Below are 20,289 nucleotides of genomic sequence, written 5' to 3' on the forward strand. Positions count from 1 at the left end.
GAACATTTCTATCAGCAAGAAGTGCTGCCACACAAACCCCAAAATATCATATAAGAACATTATCACCAGACCTATGTAAGCGTCAATATATACCTTGATGTTGCAGGAAAAAGACCATATATTTTTTTAACCGATTTCCGAACTCTAAATGGGTGAATTTTGGCGAATTAAACGCCTTTCTATTATTCGCTCTCGGAGCGATGACGTCACGTTGTGACGTCACATCGGGAAGCAATCCGCCATTTTCTCAAACACATTACAAACACCGAGTCAAATCAGCTCTGTTATTTTCCGTTTTTTCGACTGTTTACCGTACCTTGGAGACATCATGCCTCGTCGGTGTGTTGTCGGAGGGTGTAACAACACGAACAGGGACGGATTCAAGTTGCACCAGTGGCCCAAAGATGCGAAAGTGGCAAGAAATTGGACGTTTGTTCCGCACACTTTACCGACGAAAGCTATGCTACGACAGAGATGGCAAGAATGTGTGGATATCCTGCGACACTCAAAGCAGATGCATTTCCAACGATAAAGTCAAAAAAATCTGCCGCCAGACCCCCATTGAATCTGCCGGAGTGTGTGAGCTATTCAGGGACAAAGGACCTCGGTAGCACGGCAAGCCATGGCGGCAGTTTGTTCCCGCAGACGAGCGGACTAAACCACTTGGATGTCTTGGCTCACACCGTCCCTTATGCCACCGAAGATGATCAAGAGAAGAATATCGACCCTAGCTTCCCTGGCCTGCTGACATCAACTCCAAAACTTGACAGATCAGCTTTCAGGAAAAGAGAGCGGGTGAGGGTATGTCTACAGAATATATTAATTGATGAAAATTGGGCTGTCTGCACTCTCAAAGTGCATGTTGTTGCCAAATGTATTTCATATGCTGTAAACCTAGTTCATAGTTGTTAGTTTCCTTTAATGCCAAACAAACACATACCAATCGTTGGTTAGAAGGCGATCGCCGAATTCGTCCTCGCTTTCTCCCGTGTCGCTGGCTGTTGTGTCGTTTTCGTCGGTTTCGCTTGCATACGGTTCAAACCGATATGGCTCAATAACTTCAGTTTCTTCTTCAATTTCGTTTTCGCTACCTGCCTCCACACTACAACCATCCGTTTCAATACATGCGTAATCTGTTGAATCGCTTAAGCCGCTGAAATCCGAGTCTGAATCCGAGCTAATGTCGCTATAGCTTGCTGTTCTATGCGCCATGTTTGTTTGTGTTGGCTTCACTATGTGACGTCACAGGAAAATGGACGGGTGTATATAACGATGGTTAAAATCAGGCCCTTTGAAGCTTTTTTTAGGGATATTGCGTGATGGGTAAAATTTTGAAAAAAACTTCGAAAAATAAAATAAGCCACTGGGAACTGATTTTTAATGGTTTTAACCTTTCTGAAATTGTGATAATGTTCCCCTTTAAATCAAGACTATATTTCCTGAAATTGGGTGTGTTGCTATATTATTTTTTACCTTTAGATTTATTCTCATCTACCAACCTCTTTCGCCTGTCTTTTAGACACAAGTCCCATGCAATGTCCCACAACATTTTTAGTTTCAATAGTAGATCATTTACTAACATTATTATCATTTAAAATGTAATGTCAAATAATATAACATTCATGCAAAGATCTCAGAAAACCTTTCCCATTTGGAAACTATCATGTAGCCATGCCCCCTCGGGTAATAATATACGGCGTGGCTCGGTTGGTAGAGCGGCCGTGCCAGCATCCTGAGGGTTCCTGGTTTGAACCCCACACCCTAGTCATGTCTGTTGTGTCCTTGGGCCAGACACTTCACCCTTGCTCCTGATGGATTGTGGTTAGGGCCTGGCATGGCAGCTCCCGCCATCAGTGTGTGAATGGGTGTGTGAAAGGGTGAATGTGGAAATAGTGTCAAAGCGCTTTGAGTACCTTGAAGGTAGAAAAGTGCTATACAAGTATAAAAGTATAACCCAGGGGTAGGGAACCTATGGCTCTAGAGCCAGATGTGGCTCTTTTGATGTCTGCATCTGGCTCTCAGATAAATCTTAGCTGACATTGCTTAACACGATAAGTAATGAATAATTCCGCTGGTAATCAGTGTTAAAAATAACGTTCAGAATAGAAAACATTCTCATGCATTTTAATCCATCAATCCGTTTTCTTCCGCACCTGTTCATTAATGGTAAAAAGTATTTTATTTATTTTTGGTTAACTTCAGAATAACAATGTTATTAAAAAGAATAAGAGACTTATTATACTCTAAAAATGTTGGTCTTACTTAAAAATGCACACATTTAGTTGTATTCAGTGTTAAAAAAATACTATATGGCTGTCACGGAAATACATTTTAAAATATTTGGCTTTCATGGCTCTCTCAGCCAAAAAGGTTCCCGGCCCCTGGTATAACCCATTTACCATTTACTTCCAGTGTTGTGACCTCTGTTTACAATCTGTCATGTCAAAAATATACCTTCTCGCTGGCTACTAATAAATACTCTCGAACTACAATAATGTTGGATATAGAGAACATACAATTAAATCACAATTATTGAAATTCAACAATTTGATGCATTTGCAAACAGCTAAAATGATGTATAAAGCAAACTATAACCTGCTACCCAAGAATGTACAACATTTATTCTCAACAAAAAAGGAGAAATATAACCTTAGAGGAAAATCTAATTTAAAACATTTGTATGCTCATACAACACTTAAAACCTTTAGCATATCAGTATGTGGAATTAAATTATGGAATGGATTAACACAAGAAATCAAACAAAGCACCAATATGATTCAGTTTAAGAGACTGTTCAAACTACAAGTGTTCACAAAGTACACAGAACAAGAATTATGATGAACATCCCCAAAAGGGACAAGCGGTAGAAAATGGATGGATGGATGGATCTTGAACCCTTTTTTTTTCTTTTTCTTTTTTTATTGAGACAAATATTATCTATGTATTTAATATTTGTTTGCTTACTATGGTATATTATTTATTTATTATTTATTTGTTCACTGTTCTGTTACAGAGAACAGGGAAATTGGATAAAATTGCTATGGTATGAAAAGGGGTAGGATTAAATAAACTCTGCTTCTTCCTACTCCTTTGCGGACGTGCTGTAATGAAACAACTGGAAATGTGTGATGCATTACATTGTATCGTATGCATGTTCAAAACAAACTGAAACTGAACAACTGGTTCGGAACTAACAGTGTTCGGATTGTAATCATCCAAATAGGATTAGCAGCAAAGTGGACAGTCGTCAACGGTGCTCTAAACCAGTGGTCCCCAACCACCGGGCCGCGGCCCTTGGTACCGGGCCGCACAAGAATAAAAATAATAAATAAAAATATATATATTTATTTTCTTTTTTTTAATTAAATCAACATAAAAACACAATATATACACTAAAAATCAATGTATACCCCCCCGGTCCGCGGGACAAATTTTCAAGCGTTGACCGGTCCCCAGCTACAAAAAGGTTGGGGACCACTGCTCTAAACCATTAACTTTTTTTCTTCTATTTATTTTGGAGCACCGAAACAAGCTTGCTAGTTAACTTACCATCTAGCTTTTCTTTTCTTTTCTAGCTGCTAATCATAATAACCTGTCCTGCAACTCAGGGCAGTGTTTAGACAAGATGAATAGCGAGTACCTTTGGCTGAGGACAACTTCAACAAATTTTGTTTAGATCGTATTTTTACTATATTTTTTTTTTTAAATGCGGAAGTGATATTTTGACGCGACAATGCATCTTTAAAACACTTTTGCCTCTTTCCAACAACTTTGTGAAAAATGTTCACTCCCGAAAAAACACTTCTTTAGATACGTACGGATCCGCAGTTTTCTTTATAATACTTTCTCCAGGTTCCCAAACCTGACTGACACAATTTTAGATGCTTTTTGACAGCACTTTAAAAGGATCAATGACACGTATTTACAATCAAATGTTTAATTTACGCCCTGAGTCTCTGAATTCAATGAAATCACTTTGGGAGGGTGACTTAGGAGTGACCCTATCTGAGGAGAGATTTTAAGTAGAGTTCATAAGTCTTATATTTGTGTTAGACACAGCCTTATTCAATGCAAGCTAATACAAAGTACCTATTGTATATGTCCGGCAAAATGTACAAACCCCGTTTACATATGAGTTGGGAAATTGTGTTCGATGTAAATATAAACGAAATACAATGATTTGCAAATCCTTTTCAACCCATATTCAATTGAATGCACTACAAAGACAAGATATTTGATGTTCAAACTCATAAACTTTTTTTTTTTTTGCAAATAAATAATTAACTTAGAATTTCATGGCTGCAACACGTGCCAAAGTAGTTGGGAAAGGGCATGTTCACCACTGTGTTACATGGCCTTTCTTTTTAACAACACTCAGTAAATGTTCGGGAACTGAGGAGACACATTTTTTAAGCTTCTCAGGTGGAATTCTTTCCCATTCTTGCTTGATGTACAGCTTAAGTTGTTCAACAGTCCAGGGGTCTCCGTTGTGGTATTTTTGGCTTCATAATGCGCCACACATTTTCAATGGGAGACAGGTCTGGACTACAGGCAGGCCAGTCTAGTACTTGCACTCTTTTACTATGAAGCCACGTTGATGTAACAAGTGGCTTGGCATTGTCTTGCTGAAATAAGCAGGGGCGTGGTAACGTTGCTTGGATGGCAACATACAGTATGTTGCTCCAAAACCTGTATGTACCTTTCAGCATTAATGGCGCCTTCACAGATGTGTAAGTTACCCATGTCTTGGGCACTAATACACCCCCATACCATCACAGATGCTGGCTTTTCAACTTTGCGCCTATAACAATCCGGATGGTTCTTTTCCTCTTTGGTCCGGAGGACACGACGTCTACAGTTTTCAAAAACAATTTGAAATGTGGACTCGTCAGACCACAGAACACTTTTCCACTTTGTATCAGTCCATCTTAGATGAGCTCAGGCCCAGCGAAGCCGACGGCGTTTCTGGGTGTTGTTGATAAACGGTTTTCGCCTTGCATAGGAGAGTTTTAACTTGCACTTACAGATGTAGCGACCAACTGTAGTTACTGACAGTGGGTTTCTGAAGTGTTGCTGAGGCCATGTGGTGATATCCTTTACACACTGATGTCGCTTGTTGATGCAGTACAGCCTGAGGGATCGAAGGTCACGGGCTTAGCTGCTTACGTGCAGTGATTTCTCCAGATTCTCTGAACCCTTTGATGATATTACAGACCGTAGATGGTGAAATCCCTAAATTCCTTGCAATAGCTGGTTGAGAAAGGTTTTTCTTAAACTGTTCAACAATTTGCTCACACATTTGTTGACAAAGTGGTGACCCTCGCCCCATCCTTGTTTGTGAATGACTGAGCATTTCATGGAATCTACTTTTATACCCAATCATGGCACCCACCTGTTCCCAATTTGCCTGTTCACCTGTGGGATGTTCCAAGTAAGTGTTTGATGAGCATTCCTCAACTTTATCAGTATTTATTGCCACCTTTCCCAACTTCTTTGTCAAGTGTTGCTGGCATCAAATTCTAAAGTTAATGATTATGTGCAAAAAAAAAAACGTTTATCAGTTTGAACATCAAATATGTTGTTGTCTTTGTAGCATATTCAACTGAATATGGGTCGAAAATGATTTGCAAATCATTGTATTCCGTTTATATTTACATCTAATACAATTTCCCAACTCATATGGAAACGGGGTTTGTATGACAGAATGTCCGTATTATGTGATTGGTGTTAACAGTCTCCAGCTAACTTAATGCAGACGTTTTGGCTTTGCCCATCCCTGTGCAGTTATTGGACTGAAAATTTCAATACTTTGTCTATGGTAATTGGCAAAAAGATCAAACCGAATTCTCCAAGTGGACTATTTTGGTTCGCACCTCATTCATTTACCTTTAGTAAATCCAAAAAGAACTAGGTAGCATTCCCATCTTTGTTGACCGGAAGACTCATTGTGTTGAATTGGAAAGCAACAGCGCCTCCTTGCCACACCCGCTGGATTAAAGATGTTCTGTATTTTCTCAAACTGGAGAAAATTAAGCTAACATTGAATGGTTGTAATGTGAAGTTTTAGAAATTATAGGGTGGTTTCCTAAAATATACAAAAGAGCGAGAGAGAAATGTAACCCCGATTGAAAAGTAAGTGAGCCCTTTGTCTGCTTTTGTGTATTACTGCACCATTCAAGATTCAAGATTGTTAATTGTCATATGCACAGTTAAAACAGACAGTTTGCCATACAATGAAAATCTTACTTTGCTAGTCCACCCTTCAACAATGTTGGAGACATTAAGGAGTGCCGTTGCCTGTGGGTTCATGTCAATATTTGCCTGTACTTATTTGACTGATGTTTCTTTTTTCTTCCTTAGTTTATTATTTTTATTTTATTTTATATATAATTTTTGTGGGTTATTTGCTTGAGGGAGAAAAAATAACATTAGATATGTATTTAATTGTATTTCTGGACTGTATATGTCAAAAACCCAACAAACAAATGTTTAAAAAAAGAAAAGAAAATGCATGTTTAAAAACGCAGATTTCACGTGCCTTCGTTATATAATTAAGCTTTGTTGTTGCCTTATTTAATTTCTTGTCAGAGAAATATCCGGTCCACTTCTGGTTTTGGATCATCGGCAGTAGCTTTGCACAAGTGGTGCAGATGTGTGGACTTAGTCATCAGCATTATTTGAACTGCTGGACTTTACATGTGTTTTCTGCTATGCTTAGTGGGTTTTAGATCATTGGTCATTGCTTTTCACTTTAACTTTTGCTGGATGCTTCCTTTTGGATCCTTGTACGTTTTTTCATGCTTTTTCCTTTACATTCCACAAGGCGCCGGCCAAGCTTCCTGTCTAACTTGCCTTCTTGTTTTTTGTGTCATGCTGCTTCTACTTTAAAAACTCCTGTTGACTACACCTGCAAAAATTAAAGTTGTTGCATTCTGGGGCAACGCCTTGGATTAACCCGCCTTTATACTTAGAGCGTCAGTGAAACTGAAACTCCTTCTTGTAAATCACTTTTTCTTTGACTCATTGTCCTTTTTGTAACAAAATCCATCTATAGAGCAAGCTAGCTCATCTGTCTGCTATTCTTTCCTCAGTGACAGGTATGACTTGCATCCATTTATGATGTCAAAACATTTTATGTGATTAAATATGAATAAATTAGTTACCACTTTTAGTATCCTATCTTAATAGCTCTGAATATAAAATTGTCTCTTTGCGATGTCTCGCTGCAATTCTTCTGAAATATGGTTATGAGTTTATTTTGAACATGCACACAATTACAACATGATAAATCACAATTTCCGTTTTTTCTTTTCAAAATGTTCGCAAAGGAGTCGGAAGAAGCACAGCTTATGTAATAATTCCCCTTTCAAATTGTATAGCAATTGCAAACACTTTTGTTCACTTCCTGTTCTGAATTTATTCGCAATATACTACATAGATAATAACATTACAAATAAATAAATAAATAATAAATAGTGAAGTAAGTTGTATTTCATATATTGGGATGAATACGATTATCAGTAAATTCAGAATGTTTATCAGGGTTCTTCTTCTTTGTACTTTGTAAACACTTTTGAGTTTGAACAGTTTCTTAAATTGGATCATTTTAGTACATTGATTTATTTACTAAATCCATTCCATAATTTAATTCCAGATACAGATACATTAAAGGTTTTAAGCGTTGTATGTGCATACAAATGTTTTAAGTAACATTGTTCTCTGTAGGCTGTAGAACAGTATTTAAATGTTCAAACGCAGTACAGTCAGTATTATTGTTTTGATGGTTTTATAGAGTACTTGGTACCATAATTTTATTTTTCCTGTATGCTGCTTTATTTAAAACTTGGAGTACTGTAGCCTTTATTTTATTTAAGTGACAGTATTATTGTTCTGTTTTGATGATGGGTTTTATACTCGAGTACTTGGTATTATAATTTTATTTTTCCCGGTAGGCTGATTTATTTAAAAAGTGTATTTATTTTTAGTATCGGTATTCTATTTGACAATTGTTGCACTACTGCCATGTTGAGGCCTTGTTGATCTTTTGTCTTTTGATAGCCTACCTCATCTTGTTTTTTTGTTTGTATGTTTACAATAGCTTTTACATTTAAAGTTTTTTGTACGAAAAAATAAATACTGGACAGTAACCATTGTAACCAAATAATGGCCTGGTGCAGGCTGGTGCAAAAATAAATAAAAGCCTTGTGCAAATAACCGACTGCTTCTTTTAAACGCCTGCCTTGAAAAATCGATTTTGTGAAATAAACGCTCGGGCTACTATTTGGTAATATACGGTACCTTGAAATGTATTTTTTTTAAGCAACACTGCTTTGGGGGTGGGGGGTGTCTAAATTTACATTTACAAGTCTGGAACTGAGCAACACACACATTGAGACTAGGGATGTCCCGATCCAGGTTTTTGCACTTCCGATCCGATACCAATATTGTTTTTGCATTTCCGATCCGATACCGATACTGACCGATACCGATACTGGCCTATCCGAGCATGTATTAAAGTTTAAAGTTATTTAGCCTACTAAGTTGTCAGAATCATGTTGAAAAGGGTTTTAGTACTCTTGATAACAACTAGCCAGCTGAATTAGGGGAGTTTGAATAGTACACAATGGTTGGTAACAAGAAACTGACCTGTTTATTCAAGGATAAACACAAAATAGACAAAATTATACATGACAAACAGAAATGGCATCATTGAACTAGGGCTGGGCGATATGGCCTTTTTTTAATATTGCGATATTTTAAGGCCATATTGCGATACACAATATATATCTCGATATTTTGCCTTAGCCTTGAATGAACACTTGATGCATATAATCACAGCAGTATGATGATTCTATGTGTTTTGATTGATTGATTGAGACTTTTATTAGTAGGTTGCACAGTGAAGTACATATTCCGTACAATTGACCACTAAATGGTAACACCCCAATAAGTTTTTCAACTTGTTTAAGTCGGGGTTCACTTAAATTGATTCATGATACAGATATATACTATCAGATATACACTATCATCATAATACAGTCATCACACAAGATAATCACATTGAATTATTTACATTATTTATAATCCAGGGTGTGGAGGGGGGCGCCGGATGTAAGTGTCAAAAAGACTGCCAAAAGAGTTTGATATGAGAATAAATCTAAAGTTAAAATATAGGGTAGAAATGCACCCATTTGCAGGAAATGTAGTCTTGATTTTCAAAATTTTCAAAATTTTCTTTCAAGGCTTGCATGTCTACATTAAAACATTCTTCTTCATACTGCATTAATATATGCTACTTTTAAACTTTCATGCAGAGAAGGAAATCACAACTAAAAAAATCACTATTTTTTCATACGGTGTTGATGTGGAAATTTTTGCCTCAGCATTTTGATGGTGTGGGCGTGTGGCACCGAATGGAGATAAGCGTCTCGACAGACGTCACAATATTTGAACAATGATGACGAAAACAGTTTTCTCTGTCGTGTCCGTGTGTCGAAAATTGTTATGCGCTTATTTTTTTATTAGATTTTGTGCGTGGCATAGATTTGCTATGCGCAGAGGACGCTTAAACAGTGCGCAATTGCACAGGCGAGCACCTTAGAGGGAGCGTTGCTCGCACGGCTGCGCTAGCATCACAGCTAACGTTAGCCAAACTGCTACCTCTCTGCTCGGGAAGGACGTATACGTATGTGACGTATGTCGTGACAGTATGTGATGTGTGTAAGAAGGTGCACTTGCTGTCTGTGAGAGGGAGACACAAGAAAGAGTGAGAAAAGCCTGTCGTGTAATGCCAGCAGCTAAAAGCAACTGCGTGAGAATTCACAGACCTGTGGATGTGTTGAAGGTGTGCTGGAAAATGTGGAACGGAAATTACGGAGCAGCAGAAAAGTGGAATGTATTATTTAAATCGGTGCGTTGGAAAACACGGACCGGAGTTTTTTTTAAAACTGAATCTGGATCGGCATTTTCCCATGCCTTGCCGATGTGCAATTTTTGGCAAATATCGGCAGCCGATCCGATCCAAATATCGGATCGGGACATCCCTAATTGAGACTAATGTTAGAGTCTCTTTTTCAAGCGTGAACTGGCCAAGAGAAAAGGCAAATATATGTTACACATCTTTGCAACAAATACAGGAAAATGTAGACGTATAGCAGCTGTAAAGCAGTACACAATACCTAGGGAACACAAGGAAAAACAGCCAATCAACAGTGAAAAAAAAATTGGGTAGTTACCTTCTCTTAGTAAGCAAGAGAATGTGGAATGGGTGTGTGTGTGAAGGATAGTTTGAGGTGCCAAGACTGCCCCGCCTTATTCTTCTTTTAACAGTGGTTGGCAAGCAAACTTCTGAAATGTACTGTGAATCGAGATGGTACTCTAAATTATTTTATTGAACTCTGTCTTTTTAAAAATGTATATATTGCTTTGTACACTACATGTTCCACATGCAATCTTAAAATATCCTCCACTGCTGTACTAAACTTTTCTTTCACTAACTTATTTTTCATTATTTCCCTCTCTCTATTTCCTACACTGTAGTTTTAGATGCATTGCAATTCGGACTTGGGTTATTGTAAAATCGATTAGTAAACGTCAATAATCGATTATTTATTTATTGTAAATAAAGAAATGCAGACAGTTCTAAATGTGGCTAAATGCACAGAGCGTTCTGTCCAACTCCTCTATTTTAGTACGTTCCAGTCTTGCACACATTTCTATTAATTTAAAAAGTACTGTGAATTAATTAAACATTTTCTTATTGCAGCGGCGTTTTCGGTGCATCATTACTTTAAAGACGTGCTTATGGTAATGTTTAATGTTTGTGTGGTTTTAAATGGTAAATGGGTTATAGTTGTATAGCGCTTTTGTACCTTCAAGGTACTCAAAGCGCTTTGACACTATTTCCACATTGACCCATTCACACACTGATGGCGTGAGCTGCCATGCAAGGCGCTACCCACGACCCATCAGGAGCAAGGGTGAAGTGTCTTCCTCAAGGACACGACGGACGTGACTAGGTTGGTAGAAGCTGGGGATCGAACCAGGAACTAGGAACCCTCAGGTTGCTGGCACGGCCATTCTCTCAACCGAGCCACTCCGTCCCCATATTTTGATTTGATGGTCATTGTTCCCATGATCACAAACACACCGTCTGTGCCTGAAAGCGGATTGGCGGAGAATGAGGAAAGGTTGTTTGTCTGGAGAAGCACGGGGACAAAAATGTGTGCACAAGAGGTAAAACCTGTTGAAATTAGGTCGGTTGTTAGGATAAGATTGGCCATAAAAGTTAAAAATAATGTCAGACTTTTTGACTTCTTTCAGACTTTACTTTTATATTACTCTGATTTGTTTTCATGTTTTAAAAAAAACATTTTTAAATGTGTGGCGGATATTATTTTGATTTTGTGCCACATTCAGTTACATTAAGGGGAAACCCTGCACGACTTAGGAAACTGCACTTTTTTTTTAATTTTGCCTAGCGTTCACAATATTATTTGGAGACAAGAATACACACGTCTTCTTTTTTTAGGGTTTTAAAGATGATTAAAAAAAAACGCTTAGAAGATACGGCTAATGGGAGTCACCGTTGTAGCTTTCAAAGCCCTCTAAGACAACTTCAAAGGCCTCCATCAAACATTTTGTATACAAACTGCAAGTCTATATATAATGTAGTAACAGACACGTTCATAACAATATATAATATGTACAATATTTACCGTATTTTCATCATTTTAATCATTGCCGGAACTGACCTCTTCCGCACATTCATAGCAGAGCAAGTCCGACTTCCGGCAACAACTTGTGTTCCTACTTCCGGATTCAAACACAAGTATGTTCTAATCATGGCAGACTTGGTAATAGACCACAAAGACGACTACTTTTGGACAAATGACAATTCACAACCTTATCTTTTTGAATCTGAATGAACGGAGGATGAACTACTATTTATCGAAGGCAGCATGGAGAAGAGGGTGAGACATTGGAGCTGAGAGAGTGAGGTCGGCATGACACGTAGCTGTAAATGTGGAATTGGGAGACAAGCTATTTCGACATAAATTGTGTGCTTACCCAAAAACGTCGGAATAAACATCCCCAGCCAGCTGGACCAAACAGACAATTGTCCATCGAGTGATTCACACTTTATATCGATCATGATACACGCAGCACATCATATGTGTTATTACAACTACAGTAGATACACTATCTGACTAGCTGTGTACAAACAAAACATGAAATGTGGGCTAATACTTTACAGATACTGTAATATGATTGTTCATGTTTTTCAGTCTGTACAGATTGGTGTCTTATCGCAGTGTTGTGTAGTACAAACTCCAAATGCGTTTCGTGCTGACATAGAAGCTAGCTTATCTCTTTCCGTAGGTAGCTTTTACGGCTAATACCGTAGTTAGTACGCTAGAAAAAGAGTTTGTCAGTGTTCACTCTTACAATAACAATGTTGCTACAGTTTGGTTATTATACAGGTTATGAAACGTAAATTAAGTATTGGTGACGGTTTTTTAATGCATTTTTGAAGTGATCTAGAGGTAGAATTGATTGCTCCCATTAGCTGCATTGCTAGCTACAAAGAACGAGACAATTTTTACATGTTAGAATGAAAAAAAATAAAACTTTTGTCTTCTTGTTTTTCATAATGATTGTGAACGATAGGTACAATTCCAAAAAAAGTGCAGTTCCCCTTTAAGAGGTGTTTATTTGCGTTAAATTCATGTACTGTGCAGGCAACAACAAGCTAGAATTGCTTACCAATCTGTGCATTGTCATACAGCAGCAAGTCATAGGCACCCTGGTATCCAGTGCGGTAGTTGGTTCTTGTGCCGCTGTCCCACTGAACCACCACTGTCTTGTCTGGCGTGGTGGTGCTGCCCTGCCGCCCGATTTCCACCACGGTCCCCACATGGCCCTCACTGTCATCCTGGTTTCCCCATTTCCAGTCCAGGCCGCGCACCACACGCATGCCCACCTCCATGCTGCTGCCTCTGTCCAAAGGCCGAGACCTGGCAGCGCTGTTTCTTCCGCCGGTGCTCCGCCTCAAGGCCTTGCCAGAGGCACCTCTGACCCGTGCTGATGATAGCCCAGGCAGGGAGGGTACCAAGGGGCTTTCCGGGAGCAGATCAGGGGAGACTACAAAAAACAAATGCATGATTTAAGCCTTAAAGCACGACACCTATTTTATGTGTGTCTCCACAGTACAGAGTAAAAGTGAAACAATATTTTGATGTGGTGTCTAAATACATTACCTACAAGCTCAGGGAGGGACTATGTTTCATGCAAATTGTTGTGGTTTGGTTTTTAAAGAAGTATTATTCACTGCATGCTTGTTAGTGCTCACTCCTAGAGAAGGGAGCAGGATGTGACTTCTGCATCTTGCTAATCACACTCTTCCCTCATGGTCAGAACAGAAATATCACAAACAACAAATATCCCATTGGCATTCAACTCAGCACGAAAAGTACTCACCATTCTGGCAAAAGGAGCACACACCCACATGGCGGCTATAAATATTTTTACCATTAACCTACAAATGTATGATTTGCAACACTCTCGCTATGACTACAGAAATCTCCCACATTCACACTCTTGACTCATGACTTAAGTTCAGGAGGTGATATCTATTTATGGAAAAACCCCCAGTCAGGAATATAGACTGCAAACTTATCTAAGAATCTGGAGACCACCCAGGAGATCTATCCGCCGCACCTCAGCCAGTTGTTTGTACTAAGAACGGGATGTGCCACTTTCCCCACCCCTTTGCCATTTTAAAGTGACTCTATACAGAGGAAAATATTATAGCACAACAATCAATTGATATTGATTGAGACTTTTGTTAGTAGGTTGCACAGTGAAGTACATATTCCGTACAATTTACCACTAAATGGTAACACCCGAATAAGTTTTTCAACTTGTTTAAGTCGGGGTCCACTTAATGATACAGATATATACGATCATATATACTATCATCATAATACAGTCATCACACAAGATAATCATCAGGGTGTATACATTGAATTATTTACATTATTTACAATTCGGGGTGTGGAGGGGTGGGGGTTAGGTTTGGTTGTTATCATCATCAACAATTGAGAACAGAGAAATGGATATTGAATCAGTGTAGGTCTGACTTGGTAGGATATGTACAGCATGTAGTGGACATAGAGAGAGAGAGAGAGAGAGATCAGAAGGCATAAGATAAGTATCTACATTTGATTGTTTACATTTGATTATTAACAATCCGGGGAGGGTGTTAGTTTAGGGTTGAAGTTGCCTGGAGCTGTACTTTTAGTGCGGTTTTGAAGGAGGATAGAGATGCCCTTTCTTTTATACCTGTTGGGAGCGCATTCCACATTGATGTGGCATAGAAAGAGAATGAGTTAAGACCTTTGTTAGATCGGAATCTGGGTTTAACGTGGTTTGTGGAGCTCCCCCTGGTGTTGTGGTTATGGCGGTCATTTGCGTTAAGGAAGTAGTTTGACATGTACTTCGGTATCAGGGAGGTGTAGCGGATTTTATAGACTAGGCTCAGTGCAAGTTGTTTTACTCTGTCCTCCACCCTGAGCCAGCCCACTTTGGAGAATTCATTAGGTAGTTTGGGTTGAGTTGCCTTTGAATATTCAACTTTTGTTGCAATCTACTCTAAGTTGCCTTTGGAATATATGGATATATTTGAATCAACTTTTGTTGCAGTCTACACCTATTTTCTTGTAACCCTTCATGCATGTTACAAAAAACATGCTGTGGGTAGAAAGTTGGAATTTGGGCACACAACACAACATTAGGGTAAGTGTCCGTGTGGTATACTAACACAGGAAATTATATATATTTATTTGCTACTCTTCCGAGAGGCAAGAGGCAAAGGGAAAGACAACTTAAAGGGGATTTTCATCTTTTCTGACTTATACATGTTGTTACAATGTCAGATACTCATGTTAAACAATGGCAAAGCATCAAATTGTAAGTTTCATGCATTTGGGCGTGAGTTTTGAATGCCTGTGCTGGCGGGGTTTTGTAATCTGGCTACGTCGTAACATCACAGCTACGAGGACGTACCTATTTGGACATATAAGCAAAGCTCTTTAGGCTATGAAGAAACACCAAAAAAAGCTAAGACAAAGTATTTTTTTTTCCATCTAATTGTGGTATGTGCATAATAACCGATGTGCAACATGTAGTGACATAAATGCTGCTAAAGGCTGCTTTTATTTATGTAGAGTCAAACCGGGGCTTGTGTACCTATTAAATGTGGGAAAAAATTATCGTCCACCAACGCATCACGATTAGACCGTGTGAGATTTATAAATTGATGGACAAATGTCCAAACATGCATTACTTATATATGTTAAATAAAGTGTTGCGTTTTGACCAGTTGTTCCTCCCAGGGAATTCAAGTTGCTGGTCACTCCCAAGCTCTTTTGATGACACACAAAGCTGAGTAGAAGAACCACCAGAGACAGAATAGGTATTTTGTCATTTTATTTCCAAAGCCTTTGGAAATAAACTTGAGACCAAATCCCGTACAGAAGCGCTCACTCGCACAGCTAAATTGGTCTAAACTCCCATACGGAAAACTTATTTTCTATATCGTCTCTCTTGCCCCCACCCTACTTGTCCCTCTTACTCCACAGCTGAGCAAAGGGAAAGATAAGAGAAATAATTTATTACTACTCCCCCTCTCTCCCAGCTCACTCCAGGTCCCTTTTGTTTATTATCTAAAGTCGGTTTTAGACGAGAAGCAGAGAAGATCTCCCCCTTCACATTCCTCAAAGTTGGCACACAGTACTTGCAGACAACCAAAAGATAACAAGTAAAAAACACTAGCTGTTTTGTAATATGACTATGAAAATAAAGAAGTAACACACAAATATGGATATATGTAATTATCTGCCTCCGTCAAAAGTAATAGACTGTTCAATAATGCAGCATTAATGCTAAAGTTCTCTAAACGTCCGTTCTAGGTTTGGTTCTAACTAACCAATCGTGTGAGATTTATAAATCGATGGACAAATGTCCAAACATCTATTGTTTATATATGTTAAATAAAGTAATAGACTGTTCAATAATGCAGCATTAATGCTAAAGTTCTCTAAACGCCCGTTCTAGTTTTGGTTCTAACTAACCTAAGGAGAAACATTATCTATCATTCCTTTAAGGCTGTGTTATCTGGGTTAGCGCGGACACACACGTAGGAGGGGTGTACAAGCTATGCTAGCTGCGGCGCTAACCAAGCTTGAATGTGAAAATAACATACAGTATAATAACTATATAATAGTATACAATATAATATTTATAGATATATAAATCGATTTAGAATAGAATCATGAGGTGCCCAAAGATTCCTACCTCTGGATGTGAGCCATACCTAATGATGTGACCAGGTGAATCTATATAATGTTTATGAAGTTTATTTTTGACCATGTATGGGAAAACAATTGGGGTAATGACTTCAAAATATATAATTTAACAGTGCACATTTTGCACGTGGTTTCATTCGCAATCTGGGAACGCCTCTACAATCGAATATCTTGCAGACTCTCAAAAATATATATGGGGATAACAAGTTAATCAGAGTTGCCTTTTTTAGTTTAGAAAAAACTTAAAGGTACAAACTCAACAGCGAGGTCTTAAGAGGCCGACAACCTCTATGGAGTGCCGGGGCAGGGACAGGACTCAAGGATACCCCAGAAAAATACCTTTTTGAAAATAACTACAATATAATAATACAATTAATAGTCTATTGTAGAAATAGACACAATATTCCATAAAATTAGACTTAGACTTAGACCAACTTTATTGATCTACAAGGGAAATTGTTCCTATTATTACCTATTATTACCAATCAAAACACTGAGAGTCAGTTCTAAAAAAGAACCAGTTTTCGAGTCCCATCCCTAGTTGTACTCTGGAGCACAATTTTAAACATAATATACACCAAAGCATATCCAATACATATTATTTAGATAACAAGCAAGTGTTATAAATGTAGACCAAAATCACCATAGGTCCCCTTTAAGTCACCGGTTATACAAAATGTACTTTTAAAAATGTTGTCATAATAGTATTTTCTTTCCCTACAATCAGTTTGTGAGCACTGAACATGACAACAATTAATCATCTCCCTTATCGGTTTGCTTAATTTTTGAAAATTTTAATACTAATAATTCTTCCTCATGGGCATGATACCCCATCTTAACCCATGTATACACCCATCGCTTTACCCAGGACAACTTTGATTTAAAATTAAAATGAAATTTTTTTTGAAAAAGAGGCTTCGCTACTCATCTTAAAATAAAGTTCTGAAGTGAGTTCTGTCAGCTATCAGTCAGTCAGCAGCAGATGTGGGTGCTGTAAGTTTTATCATTTTATTTAGTCAGTGCAAAGGCTAACCGAGCATGGTGTTGCTGTTAAAATATGAGTGTAATGTTAGCACTGTAGCTCCCATACAATGAGGAAAATGATACACTGCTGATTTTGCAGGTTTTCCCCACAGAATTTAGAATTCTGTAATCTTTATCATATATACTCTTCAATGGTGAGTGACAGAAAAAACAAAAATCCAGAAATAATTACATCATATGTTTTTTTTAAGTCATTAATCATTAAAACATTTTATTGCATGACACCAATGTTCCCTCTAAGGTGCGCGCCTGTGCAATTGCGCACTTCTCAAGCGTCCTCTGCGCACGGCAAATCTATGCCACGCACAAAATCAAATAAAAAAATAAGCGCATAACAATTTTCGACATGACACGGACACGACAGAGAAAACAGTTTTCGTCATCATTGTTCAAATATTGTAACGTCTGTCGAGACGCTTTGAGGACATGAATTCCATCCATCACTTTACTGAGCAAAACTCTTTATTGTCGGCCATAAACACATCACCAAAACATTAGTAAAAAAAATTATATCTAGCAAAACTGGTCATTTTCTGCAGTACAAACCAGACCAAAAGCAACTTTGTTATATCGACAGCAGCCGCTCGCTCTTTCTCACTTGCGCCAACACATGCACATATGGCACTTAGTTGATGCGTTTACAGCCACACAAAAAGTCGGAAAACTCCAACACCACACATAAAGTGTAATTCCAGGTCGTTACACTATGATTTACCAATCAAATGTGTGCTTATTCTAGTGTCCTTTATTATGAATCTTAATTTATAAATATTAATCATGAAATGCTGTTAGTATATTAAATAAATACTAATAAAAATATATTTTTTACAAACAGGAAGTTGCAAGAATGTACACATGATCCCCTGCTTACATCTCATTGTGCAACATGTGAATGTTTAATGGGAACTAAATGCAATGTCTGAAAGGGGTACAAATTATTTCCAAAGCAGGACCTCCACCCAAACAAACAATACAAGTACACAGTTGATGAAAAACAATATTTTTTGTTATTGTCATTGTAAGTGGGCCTAAACACAATAACCTCATGGAAATGACCGCTGTCATTTGATTATAATAATAAGAGAATGTTGTCTGTCTATCTGTGTTGGCCCTGCGATGAGGTGGGGACTTGTCCAGGGTGTACCCCGCCTTCCGCCCGAATGCAGCTGAGATAGGCTCCAGCAACCCCCACGACCCCAAAAGGGACACGCGGTAGAAAATGGATGGATGGATGGAGATTTAACTTGTTATTTAGTCAGGTTTGGGACAGGTGTGCTGCTGGTGTAGCCACAGTGTGCACGTCTGATGTTGCTCACATGGGCTCCACTGAATGCTCAGGGAGTTTTTGCGTTTGCTCACACACATGAAAAATTAGAGGGAACATTGCATGACACATATTTTAACACCTACAAACCAATACGAATTCCTGCTCTCACAGACCTTTTAGTGTTTCTTTAGGAAATCCTTCTGCTCTACGCTTATTACCCGTAGTAATTGCACATGTTTGAAATAGTTATCTGTATAAAAACACCTGTCCACACTAGCAATCAAACAGACTCCAAGCTCTCCACCATGGCCAAAACCAGACCGCTGTGTAAGGACATCAGAGATACAATTGTTTACCTGCACAGGGCTGGAATGGACTACAGAACAATAAGCAAGCAGCTTGGTGAGAAGGCAGCAACTGTTGGCGCAATTGTTAGAAAATGGAAGAAGTTCAAGACAGTCAATCTCCCTCAGCCTAGGGCTCCATTCAAGATCTCACCTCGTGGAGCTTCAATGATCATGAGAACGGTGAGGGATCCACCCAGAACTACACAGCAGGAGCTGGTCAACGACCGGAAGAGAACTTTGACCACAGTCTCAAAGAAAACGATCAGTAACACACTACGCCGTCATGGATTCAAATCTTGCAGCGCACACAAGATCCCCTTGCTCAAGCCAGCTCATGTCAAGGCCCGTTTGAAGTTTGCCAATGACCATCGGGAAGATCCAGAGGAACAATGAGAGAAGGTCATGCTGTCGGATGAGACAAAGATAGAGCTTTGTGGTCTAAATTCTGTGTTTGGAGGAAGAAGGATGAGTGCAATCCCAAGAACACCATCCCAACCGTAAAGCACGGAGGTGTCAACATCATTCTTTGGAGATGCTTTTCTGCAAAGAGGACAGGATGATTGCATCGTATTGAATGGAGGATGGATGGGGCCATGTATTGCGAGATATTGACCAACATATAATAAGATAATAATAATAAGAGCATTGGATATGGGTGGTGGCTGAGTCTTCCAGCATAACAACGACCCGAAACACACAACCAGGGCAACTAAAGTCTAGCTCTAAAGGAAGCATCTAAAAGGTCCTGGAGTGGTTTAGCCAGTCTCCAGACCTGAACCCAAATGAAAAATCTTTGGAGAGAGCTGAAGGTCCGTATTGCCCTGCGACAGCGCCACAACCTGAAAGATCTGGAAAAAATCTGTATGGAGGAGTGTGCCAAAATCCCTGCTATGTGCAAAGCTGGTCAAGAACTACAGGACACATATAATCTCTTTAATTGCAAACAAAGGTTTCTGTACCAAATATTAAGTTATGTTTGCCTGACATATCGAATATTTATGTCATGCAACAAAATGCTGATTAATGACTTAAAAATCATTCAATGTGATTTTCTGGATTTTTGTTTTTGATTCTGTCACTCATCGTTGAAGAGTACCTACTATAAATATTACAGACTTCTACATGCCTTGTAAGTGGGAAAACATGCTAAATCAGCAACTTGTTCTCCTCACATAGCTATTCTAGTGTTGCTAACGAATGTGTACTATCGTCCCACTCTTTAATGTTGCATTGTTGTCTGTGATATATTACATCAAGTACTTTG

The 20,289-nt window shown here is 38.6% G+C and overlaps 1 protein-coding gene across 2 annotated transcripts in view; it reads right to left on the reverse strand.

Moving 5' to 3' along the window:
• The window catches only part of mib2 (MIB E3 ubiquitin protein ligase 2), a 138,813-nt gene that overhangs the window by 78,198 nt on the left and 40,326 nt on the right, over positions 1 to 20,289 (reverse strand). For both annotated transcript variants that reach the window (XM_061975259.1, XM_061975250.1), the window contains exon 2: positions 12,766 to 13,143. In XM_061975259.1, coding sequence (XP_061831243.1) covers positions 12,766 to 12,988 — 223 coding nt within the window. In that variant the 5' untranslated portion in view covers positions 12,989 to 13,143. The remainder of the gene's footprint in view (positions 1 to 12,765; positions 13,144 to 20,289) is intronic.

This window comes from Nerophis lumbriciformis, linkage group LG01, assembly GCF_033978685.3.
Source record: "Nerophis lumbriciformis linkage group LG01, RoL_Nlum_v2.1, whole genome shotgun sequence".
Taxonomy (NCBI): domain Eukaryota; kingdom Metazoa; phylum Chordata; class Actinopteri; order Syngnathiformes; family Syngnathidae; genus Nerophis; species Nerophis lumbriciformis.